The 14,238-nt window shown below is 43.7% G+C and overlaps 2 protein-coding genes across 4 annotated transcripts in view; one reads left to right on the top strand and one right to left on the bottom strand.

Moving 5' to 3' along the window:
- Window positions 1-1,414: 1,414 nt before the first annotated feature.
- On the bottom strand, window positions 1,415-12,584 carry KCTD21 (potassium channel tetramerization domain containing 21). 2 transcript variants are annotated; one of them, XM_085509682.1, is made up of 3 exons: window positions 12,492-12,553; window positions 8,476-8,700; window positions 1,415-6,926 (listed from the first exon to the last, which is right to left on the bottom strand). In XM_085509682.1, the coding sequence occupies exon 3, from the start codon at window positions 6,894-6,896 to the stop codon at window positions 6,114-6,116; it is 783 nt and encodes a 260-aa protein (XP_085365808.1). In that variant the 5' UTR covers window positions 6,897-6,926; window positions 8,476-8,700; window positions 12,492-12,553; the 3' UTR covers window positions 1,415-6,113. The 2 variants fall into 2 exon arrangements, with proteins under 2 accessions (XP_085365808.1, XP_015707949.2); XM_015852463.3 differs by lacking the exon at window positions 8,476-8,700 and having other exon boundaries at window positions 12,492-12,584.
- The window catches only part of LOC107308506 (ubiquitin carboxyl-terminal hydrolase 35), a 23,107-nt gene continuing 21,415 nt past the window's right edge, over window positions 12,547-14,238 (top strand). Inside the window, exon 1 of one of the 2 annotated variants that reach the window (XM_015852460.3) lies at window positions 12,547-12,704. The gene's annotated coding sequence lies outside the window, so the exon portion shown is untranslated. The remainder of the gene's footprint in view (window positions 12,705-14,238) is intronic. The other variant, XM_015852455.3, reaches the window with a different exon arrangement.

The raw sequence follows: 14,238 nt of genomic DNA, 5'->3' as shown, positions 1-14,238 counted from the left end.
TAAATCTTCCCTCTTTTAACTTAAAACCATTTCCCCGTGTCCTGCTATTATCAGCCCTTTCGAAGAGTTTACTCCCCTCCTGGGAGTAAGTTCCCTTCAGGTATTGAAAGGCTGCAATGAGGTCACCCTGCAACCTTCTCAATGAGGTTCAATGAGGTTCTGAATGAGGTTCAATGAGGCCAAGCGCACTGCTTTGCTCTTGAGTCTGGGTAATGCCAGCTGTGTGTGCAGACTGGGAGGAGAACTCACTGAGAGCAGCCCTTCGGAGAAGGACTTAAGGGTTCTGGTGGAGGAGAGGCTGGACATGAAGCCTGAAAGGCTGACAGTGTGCTGGGCTGTGTTAAAAGAAGGCAGGGAGTTGTCTCCCTCTTCTCTGTCACTGTGAGGCCTCATCTGGAGTACTGTGTCCCAGCCTGGCACAAGAAGAATGCAGAGCTGTTGGAGTTAGTGCAGAGGAGGGCCACGAAGATGCTCATAGGTCTGGAGCACCTTGACAATGAAGAAGGGCTGAGGGAGCTGGACTTGTTCAGCCTGGAGAAGAGAAGGCTCCAGGAAGGCATCTGTATGCCCTTTAGTTACTTGCAGGGAGAGGCCTGACTTTTTACGTTGTCTGATGATGACAGGACAAGGGGGGGTGGCTTTAAAGTAAAGGAGAGGAAATATATGCTAGTATGAAGTTCTTTACTCAGAGATTGTTGAGGCCCTGGCACTACTGCCCAGAGAGCTGTGGGTGCCCCATTCCTGGAGGTGCTTGAGGCCAGGTTGAATGGAGCCCTGAGCAGAGTGAGCTGGTGGGTGGCAACCAGCCCATGGCATGTTGGAACTGGATAATCTTTAAGATCCCTTTCATCCTAAGCCATTCTGTGATTCTATGATTCCCTGGGCTGAAGAAACCAAGGGAGCTCAGCAACTCCTCATTCATCTTGCCCTGTTGAATTTGAGAGGGAATCGAATGTTGTGAGGTCATGTATGGTATTGGATGGTGTGGGGCTGGGTATGGGGTTGACTCTTGTGTCTCTAGTAGTGAGGTTGGATGGTGGTAGGCCTAACTGATGTGAGGTTGGGTGGTGTGGGACCAGCAGTGGTTTTGGGCTGTGTTGGGCCCAGGGGATGTAATGTTGGGTGATGAGGCCACAGTGAGGCTGTATGAATACATGAGGATTTGTTAAAAAAATGTATCTTTTGAATCTCTGCATTGTAGGTGTTTGAAGACATGAATGGCATTGAGAATGGCTTGGATTATTGAAGAAGTACATCGATCTGGTCTCTTTTACATCAGCGCTCATATTTTTTGTGAGTATCCTATGATTCTTAGTCATAGAGACTTCTTGGTAAGCACTGCAGTGCAGTTTTAAGAGTAAAAACTGCAGATTCAGCAGACATTGCTGCATGAAAATGTATGTCAGGCAGACCATTTACTGCGTCATTCACATTTTATTTATTGTCTTCTAAAACATATATTAGTAGCAGCTCACAAGAGAATTACAGGCAGAGAAATGCAACCAGATTTTTAAATATGATATCCTATTTGTTGTCTGTGAGAGTGATAAGAAACAAACCCATCTTTTGACACCTTTCAAAAAGCATTCATTTGAAAGTATGGCTTTTTAGTGAATCAAGAACCAAGTTATGTTCAACAAAAAAAATCCAGCAGCTAGGAGTAGGAATAAGAAAATAAGTGGTCAGAAAATGGCAAGAGGAAAGAAATTATTCATTTCATGCATCCATATAGCTTTTTTTTTTTTCTTTTTGATTTTCTGAATCCATAGCAAAACCATCCCTTTTATTATCTGGGGTGAATCTGAGAGCATGATCTGCACATTTAAGCTCAATCCAGCCTTTCTCACACAGAATACCTGCATGACCTTATGTACTAATTCACATACGAGACTTCTAATGGGAGAGTCACGTATTAGCAGTGCTTATTGCCTGCGTGTTTCTGGCCAGCAGTGTGTGGATAAGGGAACTGTTACAGAATGGCTCACCAACCAGGACAGTTAAATATTTCCAAAAACACTGCAATTCTGAGCAGTGATACCAAGTTCAAAGGTACGAGGTGAAAATGAAACTCTCACAAGAAATAGTCTTCATAACTTCTCCATTTATCTGTGAAGTGTCAGAAAGTCATAGATTTGTTTTACACGATTCCTGGCAAGGGGTGAAGGCAGTATTTATTACTCCCTTGAACATTACATATAAACCCCTCCAGCCTTTCCTTTTCTAGAATGGGAATCAGTCTGATTGACTGCAGAGGTTTATTTTCAGCAACGAAGTTAAAATATGAGCAACTACAGCAGTGCATATGTTTGGTGATTGAAAGCACATGCAAATTTAGCAAAGCTGTCTACTTCTGACATGGTACTTGAATTACTCTTGGCATGGCCAATATTTTAGTTGCATAATAGGAGATTAAAATTGAAGAGGACCAATGAGTCATTCTAATTGCAGTCTTCTCCATAACAAAATCTTTGTCTCCATTTAAACCTTGCTTACCTTTATCTCACATCTTATCTCACATCTAGAGTCTCTCTGCTCTCCTTCTAAATCCTGGATTTCTTGTTAACTTAAGAATCCTTCCAAGTCTAACTTTCTACACCAATTTCTTTTATTCCCCTACCATCACCTGTAGGAACACTCATCTCACTGTCTCCTAATGATTCTTAACAACAGTGGCATTCATCAGACATTTTAGTGTTTAGGCATGGTTTTGGTCCCTTCATTACTATTGGATATTATTAGACAATTTAGAGATATGAAGCAAAAAAAACTTGTAAGAGAAACCCATGAGTGATTTGTCTGGATTCCACTAATATGCTTTAGAATATTCTTTCTGTCATCTAAGAAATCCCACTGTGCCACGTACATGTCCATGTCTGTAACTGCCATTACATTCAAGCTAGAAACTTATTTATCATCTGCCCTAACTCGGATGTTTTTCTGTTCTTAAAATGGTTGATCTCTCTCTACCGACATTTAAAAAATAAGAAGTCCATTCCAAGAAAGAACATTCCACTCCAACAGTGAAATAATTTGTAGTTGTTACTGCTAATACATTTCAAGTGCTTTTCATGACTAAGCGATGGGGTTGTGATGTACACTAAGCACACAACATGGCTCTGTGCCTGTTCACTTTTCTTTAACCCAGGACAACTTGAGAACAAGAATCATCAGTGCTGCTGATTGGTGACAGAAAAGAAAGTTATCTCCAGGGCTTTGAAACAGAAGGTAAACAAAAGCTTGCTATCTAGATAACAGGCAAAGAAACGCTTCGGAGAGAGAATATTACTATAAACAGTCGTTACAACATAACTCACAGAGTGCAAAATTAGGGTACAGCTATAAATTTAGCTTAGCATGTTGTTTGAAATAGCAGCTGTATTTATATAACATATGTTTGATTGCAATCCCAGCTGATTCACTTACCACTTATTTGACATACTTGGTAGCAGGCAGAACTGCTGTGATGCTATACATAGTATCTCATTCTCAAAGACATTTATTCTCCTCAACAATTTTTAAGTATTTGAAGCTTTTCTATTCCTCCCAAGGCTTGTTTTCATTGCTGTCTTTACACAGTCTGGAAATTCTTCATAGAGATTTGTGGTCAGTGATACTTTTGCCTACTTTAGTCACCTGAGCACCAACGAATGTGGATTCAAGTGGTCCACTGTTTGCATAACAAACTGATGGGTTTAAGCATTCCATCACAGACCTTCCCCCTTTAAGCCCATTGCTCTTGCCCCCAGATAAACTCAAGCTAAGAGCAAACTAATTATTACAGATCTATTCATTTAGTCCTGACATTCAAGAACTGCTTTTACAAATCATTTAAATATATTCTCAAAGGCTAAAGTTAAAAAAAACTAGTACCATTGACATCTCCCCAAAGCTTTTATCATACGTTCAGCAAAGGCTTATCTGTTTGAAGGCATAGATTTGATGAAAAAGAGTTCATGGATGGTATTTTACAGATCATCATAATAACATCTGCATAGATGACAACTATGAATGTCCAACTGACTGGCAATCTCTCAGCAGAAATAAGGTTCACATTATTTGTGTTGCTCTGCTTTGCCAATGGCATGCCGCATCTCCTGGAGTATGTTATTCCTGCTTCATAGTTCAGGGCAGGAATGGGGAAAAGAGAGTTCTTCCCAAGGCAAATAAAAGGCAGAAAAGTTGAAAGTTGAAATTTGGCCACAGCACCCTGCTTCTAATCCTGAAAATTCACAAAAAGTGGCTATGCTTAATGGTTTTCTGGGCTTCAATCCCAGTAGGGCCTAACAACATGGTCTCACTTCCACCATCGTGCTGGTGAGTCTTGCACCAAGGTAGACAGGGAAGGAGATTTATAACAGGCTGCCAATAGCTACAGAATGAGCATTTTTACTATCAGCATGCTGATTAGTGTTATTCCTGTGATACAGCTTGGGACAGTGGGAATATATTTATCTCTCAGTTTTTTTTACAACAGTATTAATGAGGTTTTTTCTCATGGATCAGCTTAACGTAACAGCCGCCCAGCTGCTTTGGGAAAAGAAAGAGCAATATTGAGCTTTGCAGCTCTGTGCTAAGAAGCAATAAAATTATAAACACTAAAGTTGGTTATTGCAGTTTCCCTTCTATTTCACCTGAGGGAATGGGAAATGTTCTGGAGGGTCTTTCATGCACATGTAGCAATCTGACTAGGGAAAGACAGCTAAGATACTTTAAAAAATAATTAGCTGAAGAACGAACCACCTTGAATGTGGCAAAAGGGGTATCTAGAGCTAACATGCAGCTAGGGGACTATGATCTTCATCAGAGCAAGGATCAGGCTTTTAGGAAAGGGCTTGACTGTTGTCATTTACCCTTTGTTTTGCAGTGCCTTATCTCTGGCAACTGGACTCTAAAGCCAAGCAAGAAGGTAAAATGATGCCTTAGCAGTCTGATATTTCACAGTGGTATAAAAAAAAAAAGGCTCAGTGTATACTGGTAGAAAAGCTAAGCCTCTAGTTTTGTAATTAAAAGTAGTACAGTCAGTGATGGAAAAGTAGTCCTTTCAGATGGAATCCACCCTACCTAAAGGCCCTCCCATAAGCTCCAGACACTGCTGAAGGGAGACTTCCCAAGAGAAAGTCATGTCCTGTCAGAAGAATCTCAACCATTCAGACAATATTTGGGGACGTCATCCCTCTAAATCTGTTCATCACCTCAGCGAGTGTTTCTGGGAGCATCCTTGAGACAAATACAGTATTGTAAGAGAAAGAAAAGGAGTAGTTGTCTTGGATGCCTTTGGAATGAAAATGTCAGGGTTTAAGAGCATCCAAAGCAAAGTTCCCCAACAGACACAATCTTCTCAGTTTGTAAAAACATCTTTCTCTCTGTTACAGCTTTCTTGGTTGTTCCCACAGTCAGTCACATCAACCATGGCTTCCCTGAAATCAGAACACAGCATTGTTTTCCTCACAGGGTTCAGGAAAAAAAACTGTCATCTTCAGATGGCGACAGAACAGACAGGATCCTCTACTCACTGACAATGTGCACCATCTTTTACATCTAGATTCAGTGTGTCCATGTGGAGAGGCATCTTCTCCACTAATTGGAACAAGCTTCTTGGATCCTCAGTCCAGGTGATATGGCAAAGACAAGGAAAATGTATCCTCCTGGACTGTCTTCTGCTGCACTGTGGCTCCGTGGCTTCTTTCAGCACACCTGATCTCATTATGTCTCCGTGGCTTCCTTCACCACATCTGATCTCCAGACACTTTCCAAACCTTCATAACTGAACATTCCCATCAACCGTACATTACAGGTTAAGGATCATTCCCATTTTTCATCTGTAAATGCAGTAAGAAGATAAGTGATTTTCCTCACAGTTGTACGGCAGGTTAGAGGTGGAGGCTGAGACAGAATCAATCCTTAATTCAGGTGCTAGACAATATTCCTTCTATTTAGAATACAGACATATTCTGAAAGACTGTATCGGTAAATGCGTTAAAGGAAAATCATCTTCCTGTTAGTGACTCTTAATCCAGGTAAGCATGATTCTGAATTAGGCTGTAAGTGTGTTTAAAAGGGAAACACTTAACCTGTGTTACCTCCATGATGGCATCATAAGAAGAAAAACATTCCTACTTGTATCGAATTAGGCGAATAATCTTATTATTCATGAAATCTGAAGTATGTGGATGAGAAGAATCTATGCAGAAACCATCGCTCACAGCTATTTTTAGCATTTCTTCCACAAATACCTGGAAACTATTGATTTGCTTATTATCTGGCACCACCCAGAGTCTCTTTAAGTTCTGCTTTGTGTACTCCTCTTCGGGAAGACCTTCCACACTTGCAACCCAATCTAAGGTCAAATGGTTGGGGTCTTGCAGGTAGCTGGATATTGAAGAGAGGTTTCCATTGAAGCAATAGTAAAGTTTGGAACCAAGAAGCTTCAGGAACAGACACGAAGTGGAGAAGATGTGAGCGCTGAACACTTCCATGTTGGAGGAAGACAGGCTGTAGATCTGGGGTGCTTCTCGAACGGTGAAGTGAACAGTCTGGGTCTTCTGATCGAGACTGATGTTGAGCATGGCGTTCTTCTCTGCTTTAGAAAGCTCCACCTCCTTCTCCTGCAAGGCCTCAATCAGAGGCTGAATCTGATAGAAATCTGCCTCCCGTCGAAGTAAGCCCATTTCCTGAAAGTCTTCGGGGAGGTCCAAGTGAGAAGTTCTCAAGAAATTCAGGATATAGCGGAAGATTTTTCCATCTCTGTCAATAAAGCAGTTGCCTTGGCTGTCCTTCTTGGTTGGCATCTTCCCACTAAACATGGCCCCCAGCATGGAGTCTGGAAAGCTAGTCAAGGTGGACAGAGAGGTGGTATAAAGCTTTCCTCCAACATTGAGTGTGATGGGTTCTGACATGATGGAAAAGTCACGATGCTGCGACTAATTCTAAAAGAAATAATAATAAAAAAATGAAAACATCCAACGTAGTTGAAAAGGTTAAACTACAGGGAAAAGGGTTTCTGTATATATATATGTGTAACTACATGGCAATAGTTTATCTTTGGAATTAGAAATGGGGAAATATTTTCGGAGGCTGTATTGTGAGAATAAGCATCTCTTCTCCTAGTAGTCCTTATCAGGGCTTTGTTTCATTCAGTTTACTGCCAGAAATCATGAGTCTTCCATAGCTTTACAGTCATGCTAAATGTGAAATCTCTCTCACAGGTGCTTAGAGCAGAAAATGACTGACTTCCAGAGTTGTATCCCGGACTCAACCATTCTCATCTCCCTCATGAACATGGTGAAAATAAGGGCAGGATAAGAACCAGACACATCCCAACAGCTTCCATGACATCTCAAAGTTTAATTAAAGCTGCTGTTGCAGCAGAATCCCCAAACACACATTGGTGTGCAGTCATCTTTGCAGTTCCATTCAGTAAAAAACACACCAAGCTTTCTCCTTCCAATGTGCTTTACCTTAGAAAACATCTCTTAATTAATTGGGACCGTATCCTCAGTTGACGTAGCTTCTGTGTAGCTCCTCTGCAGTCAGCTGAGACAAACTAAGGATGTGTTTTTATGATGCAGTTAAGCATCACTGCTTCTGGAAACAACACACCTCCCTTTGCCCTCTATCACACTTCCCTTATCTCTTAAATCATCTCTGGCACTTACCTGACCCAACAATGAACCTGTTTAGAGATCAACCTCTCTCATTTTCTATTCAGAATACACTTATGCTACATCTTGGAACCAGGGCTGGTGCAAAGGAAGAGGAGGGAGGCACTCCTCTATTGCAAACCAGTTTAGCTGTACTGAGAATCTGTGCTCTCATTCCTGTTAGCTGAAGACCTGCAAATATGGCTGCTCTGTTTCACATCTGTTTCTCCTTGCTCACTGAATCCAAACCCATCACAGTTCATTCCCAGATTTACTGCTGGCAACTGACTAAAAACAACAGGAAGCCCATCAGTGCTTGCTTGCAGAGATACACAGTAGCTCACATTATTAGCTATGGTCATTTCACAGAAAGCAGATCAACAGCTCTCTTAAAATTAAGTTTACATGAAGGCATTTTCCTAACTGCTTATAGATTAATCATAGGCAGGATAACACTATTATCAGTTCCATAGTCACAGCAGAATACAGACTGGAAGAACATCAACTTGTGCTGCAATATTGATTCCTTTATGGCTGCTAAAACCCGAGTAATGGTGGTAATGGCACCCTAGAACAACTGCACCTTTAAACAGCAAGCCCATTTTGCTATGAAAAACTCATCCACACTAAATCAGCTAATGAACGAATCAAACGAGAATCTTTATTTCACTTCTAGTTTAACATTCCGCTCCCTTCTTTAGCCTGTGTTAGCCCCTAGCACACTGTGTGTATGTCAGTGCATAGTAATTAAGAGAAATAATAAACTCTAAATCCTCACAATGCAAACACAATAACACAGAAACAGCCCCAAATGGATTTTTTTCAAGTTTCATACCAGAACAGAAGCATCTCCCTGCAGATAATGCAAGCTGTAGAAGCAGCACTGACAATGACCCCAAAGGCCATGCTCATTTCTTCCCTCCTCCGCTGTTTCAGACTCAGTGACCCATTTTGTTTCTTTCTGTTCTTTCTTCACAGGTCATGTTTTCAGATTACTGAGACCAAGCCTGCTCATCTGTACCACAGCAGTTTCCTCAGGTTCTCTGCCAGCCTTGGCCACCTGCAGGGAGATGTTCCCCTCCTTTGATTGCCACCTGAAGGCCACTGGATGTTCCAGAAGTTCAGTGGTAAGATGCAGACTTTCATTTCAAACTCAGTACTCCCTTAAATTAATTCTGATCCAAAAGCATGGATGTAGGTGGCTACAGCCTGCAGTCACTGGTACAAGTACAAATTGGGTGATGGTTCTTGGAAGCAGAGAGTTACAGCAAAGATTTCTGTGTAGCTGCTCCCAAAGCAGTACTTAAAGTCCATTCAGATTAGATCACTTTGAGATCTAATCTGAGACCTGAAGATGTGAATTTGGCCAATGAGCACCGGTATTATGTGCTTTTAGAGTGATTTGTGTTCCAGTACACCTGAACACCAAGTTACGTCTGTATTCAAATGTATTTGGACACAAATCACTCTGAAAGCACATAATCATAACAGTAGATTACAGCCGTGAAACTATGTGAAATGACAAAAGCCACTCATTTTCACTTACTGACATCTTCACATAGTTATAGTTCGGCACCTCCCTTATCTGCAGCACTTCACTGTTTAATAATTTTAAATGTAAAATAGCTTTGGATAAGCTAATTTCCCCTCTTCTTCATCCATCACATTTTAAAATGCTTTAATTAGCTAACAAATAAAACTCTGCATCTATTATTTAACTGAGTGCCTTTATCACCCAACTTGGCACAAACCCACTAGTGTGTGGTGGGCATTCAGAAATGCATTGCTTGTGATGTGCCTCTGTAAGGAAAAATGGCACAAATATTGTTAAGTATTAAGCACTCTGAAAAATGAGTACAGCCCTGGCTTATCCTTTTTAGGCAGAAACAGGAGGTTGATATAAACCCTATAGTTATTAGTATATGTAGTTTTAGAAAAGAAACCAACAACCAAAACCCAAGGACCTTATCTTAAGAAATATATATATATATGTATGTATATATATACATATATATATATAAAGTAGAAGAAAAGTCATTTTTTAATGTGAGCCTTTCTGTTGCTTATCCATATCAAAATTATTAATTGTGATCATTCCCATTAAAAACAATCTACCCCAAAACAACAATTTAATGGAATGTGGAAGTGACTGCATGTCCATTTCTGTTAAAGAGTCTCACTGAAGCTTTGAAGACAGCTGTCTCTGCATTAACAAAATTAAGATAATACTAGGTTAGCCAAAGCTGTAATTATTGGCAGGGCAGAGAAAATATATGAAAGATACTAAACAGAAAACAAAATGAAGTTTTTATTTGGGAGAATATGCAGCAAAGCCTTGATTTCCTTGAGAAGTAAACATAAGCACAAGCATTTATTGGGAGTGAGGAAGGAAAAGCAGCAGCAATTGGTCACAGTGTCCCCTTCAGTACCCAACCTATACAACACCCCTTCATCCCAAAACTTTGGAAACCCATCTTTAAGACAATGAAACATGCAGCTTAGTTAAGAAAGAGCTGTGGAGTAAACAGCAAGCAGCAAAGCACACACACAGCAAAACCAGGAGATGAATTATTCAGGTGGGCACAAGAAGGGAGAGCCTAAGTGGCAATAACATTAAAGCAAGACAGGGACTATTTCTGCTAAGCATCAGGAGAAGGAGCCAGACTAAAAACCTCCCTGGCTTCTGAGCATTGCCCAGGAGAGCTGCTGAGAGCCATGGTGTCTGGATAAATGTCGAGCGGGTCTGGCCAGGTAATGCAGCATAGGAAGCAATTTTGCATTGTGAGCAGCCCAATTGATTACAGCTAAAAAAAGGAGGGATGGGGAAAAAAGTATCCGAGCACCTGTGTGGTTGTGAGAGACTTTAGGTAGAGTATGATCAGAGAAGATGGTTGTTCCCAGCACTGGGCCCCAGCCTGCTTTGTTAGAGTGCATTAATGTCACGCAGATAATCAGCCACAGGCATAGTGCTCCATTGGTGCTGGGCACTGTTCCCAGCTCCCAACAATTGCTTTACTCCAGCACATCTGACTACAGCAGAGCATTTTGGTTTGAGGTAAAAAATCCCAATTTCCACAAAACACCCCGGTAAAAATGGTCATTAAGCTGGAAAATCTGGGTCTGGGCACAGGTGGAGGCAGCAAACGTATAACACTTGCTATGGCTGTATCGGGAGAGCCATTTTGTCCCAGTCCCTTCTCAAAGGGATGGTTTTGCAGAGGAAAAAGACCATTAGCTGGAAATTCGTATTATGGGCACTACAGCAAAGGCAATTTGATATCCGGAAGTCATGATAGGAGGAAAAAAAAAATACATAAGCACAGCATATGGAGGATGGAAATAAAATAGAAAGTATTTAGAAAGGAAAAAAAATCAATTAAAAACCTGAGTTCAGTGTTTCCATAGTGAGAGTCAGTGGGCAGGCATCACGTGAGAGCTGGGTTTAAAGAAGGATTTGGGACAAAATGTGTTGTGACAAGGTGCTTAACCCCCCCTCAGTGTACCACTGATGCACACTCACTAATCCCAGCTCTGCAGTGTAGACTCTACAAACTGTGTGCTTCCTTATAACAGTCCCATAGAGGAAAAACCCCATGTTTTCCCATGGCTGCAAGATGTAAGTCTATCCCACCTCAATCTGGACACTTGGCTGAGGCATCACAGTGCTCTGTCAGCGAGCTGCAGGAGAGGACTCCAACTCCCAGCAGGCACAGGGCAGGAAATGCCAGCTCACCCCTCCTTACAGGAAGCATCTCTATCGATCTGCTGCCTGTGGCAGTGCCAGGCAACAGTGACTTGGATTTTATTTTCTAACCGTGCTGTGTTAGCGTGGAAATACTCTGCCAATGAGATGACAAGGGAAGCATGAATGTGAGCTTTCTAACATCCCCGGCTTGCTCTGAGTGATGGGGACCTCCCTGATGCTCTGAGCATCTCCTGGAAGATGCTCCAGGCTGGTGCTGCTGGCATAGGGCTGCAGGTGAATGCAAACAGATGCAGCTCTCTGGGTTTAAGCAGTCAGCAGTCTGGGGCAAAGAGAAGGTGTAGGGAGATGGAAATATGGCTGATGGGCAAAGAGTCTGGGAAAGAAAATATAAAGTCAGGCTCATGCTGACATATGAGGAATGAGAGTGTCCACAGGTGTTGGAGAATAGGAAAAAGAAATGAAGGTAAAAGCTGCTGAAGGAGGACTGCTGGGAATGCTTCAATAATTGTGGTCAGGACCGTATCTCTGATAAAAGCAGGTTTTCTTTTTTACCGTCCTTACCAAAATTACTGGGGTATTTCCAACAGGACCTGGAGGACAAGACAGAGGGGAACACAGAATGAAAAGTCAGAGGATCAAAGCTGAAATGAGACACTCATGACCCCAAAACCCACAGGCTGTGCTGACAACCAGATGGCCAGCAGGGACCAGATTTGAGCCTATGCCCAAATCGTGTCGGCCCTGTAAAGCTCTGCACTGATTTCTAATATCCCATCTAAGTGTCTGCATCACTTGCCAACCCTGGCACTGCTGCCCAGAAAGCTGTGGGTGCCCCATCTCTGGAGGTGCCCAAGGCCAGGCTGGATGGGGCCCTGGGCATACTGGTGACAGAACCTGAGAACATCCCAAATTATCATCAAGCAGCACAACATACTAAAATAATAATAATAAATAAACCTAATAGTACCAATAACGATGTCACAATAATAACTAGATTAAACCGATTTACACAAAACCTGCGCATCCCAAAGCCATTCTCCCGCTGCCTTTCTCCCTGCCGTTCCTCACTTTCCCCTCTCGGGGCGGGGACGGGCTGACCCCAGCCCTTCCCCGCCGCTCCCCCCGCCCCGCAGCCCCGCACCCACCTGCGGTCCCGGAGCCCCGAGCCCCGTCCCCGCCCGGGCCCGCAGGAGGCGGAGGAGGAAGCGGGGGCGCGGCGAACGCAGGATCCCGGTGCGGCCAGCGCTGGGAGTTGTAGTTCCCTTCTCTCCGCCCTGCCCCCGGAGCTGCCCGCGGGGCTGCGGCTTTCTGCCCGCCCGGAGCGAGAGGGGAAGGACCGGGCACGGCTCCGGCGTGAGGTAAAGAGGGGATGGAGGGGATGGAGGGGTTGGAGTGTGCGGGATGCTGAGCTGGAGGGGTGCGCGGGGTGCTCAGGGGAAGGGATGCGCAGTGATTGGGATGTTGGATGGTGTTTGGGATCGGGATGCTTATAGAGGGATGCTCAGGAGTCAGGATGCAGAAGGGGGGGCTCAGGGGCCAGGCTTCTCAGAGAGAAGGATGCTTGGGGGTTTGGGATGCTTAGAGCTTCAAGACACAGAAAGGATATTCGAATGGGATTGGAATGCTTGGGGAGTGGGATGCTCGGAGAGGGTTGCTTGTGGGAAGGGATGCAGGAGGGATGTTCAGAGGAAAGGGATACAGGAGGAATGTTTTGGGGGTCGGGATGCAGGATTGGTGTTTGGGGGTCGGGGTGCTCAGAGAGGGATGCTTCAGGGAAGGGATGCAGGAGGGATCCTCAAGAGTCTGGATACAGGAATGGTGTTTGGGGCTTGGGCTGCTCAGAGGTAAGGATACTTGGAGGAGGGATGGTCAGGGTCTGAGATGCTGAGAAGCTGGGTTGTTCAGAGTTGTCTGGGAGAAGGGATGCTTAGAGGGAAGGATGCAGGAGGGATGCTTAGTTGTTGGGATATGGGACAGTTGTCTGGGGGTCGGGCTGCTCAGAGAGAGGGATGTTTGGAAGTCGGCATGCTTGGGGCTTCAGGATACAGGAAGGATACTTGAAAGAGGGATGCTCGGGTGCTGGAGTGCTAAGAGGGAGGGATATTTTAGGATGTTCAGAGAAAGGGATGCAAGAGGGAAACTCAGAGGCAGGGATGTAGTAGATGTAGATGCTCAGGGAGAGGGATGCTCATGTGAATGAATACCTGGGGGTCCAGCTGCAGTGGTGTTATTTGCAGGTTAGGCTACTCAGAGGGAAGGATGTTTGGGGGTCAGGATGCTCAGCGTATCAGTGTACAGGGAGGATACACAAAGGAGGGATGTTCAGAGGTCTGCATGCTTAGAGGGATGTTTGCTATTAGGATGCTGGAGGAGTGCTCAGGGTTTGGGATGCAGGAGGGATGCTCCAAAGAGGGATGCCCAGTGGGAGGGATGCTTGGAGTTCAGAGTACAGGAGTTTGTTCAGGAGTTGGTATGTTCAGGGCTTCAGATGCAGGAAGGATGCTCAAAGAGAGGCTTTGGGGTTGGGGTTTGGGGGTTGGGCTGCTCAGCAGGAGGATGTTCAGGGGGCAAAACACAGGAGGAATGCTCAAAGGAGGGATGCTCAGGGCTCAGAATGCAGGAGAAATTGATGTCTAAAATGAGGGACAAATCCCCTATTTCCTAAAGGTGCTGTCTGTGTATCTATGATCAGTTAGGTGGTGTTCGATGAGATGAATCTCAGCCAGTGTTGTAGCTGTTGGTCTGGTACGCTTTGGTGAAGAGGACATGGCTTTTGTTTGGGCTGTTTCCAGGGGATCTGTTTCCATACACAGAAAAGCAGACAAAAATGTGAAGAAAGAAGAGTGATGTTTATGCTATAAATACCTCCAAAAAACCCAACGAGCCTTCCGG

The sequence above is a fragment of the Coturnix japonica genome, chromosome 1, assembly GCF_054131305.1.
Source record: "Coturnix japonica strain WE chromosome 1, WE-NBRP24, whole genome shotgun sequence".
Classification (NCBI taxonomy): domain Eukaryota; kingdom Metazoa; phylum Chordata; class Aves; order Galliformes; family Phasianidae; genus Coturnix; species Coturnix japonica.
Note: the sequence above shows the minus strand (reverse complement) of the source record. Positions and strands in the feature narration are given on the sequence as shown.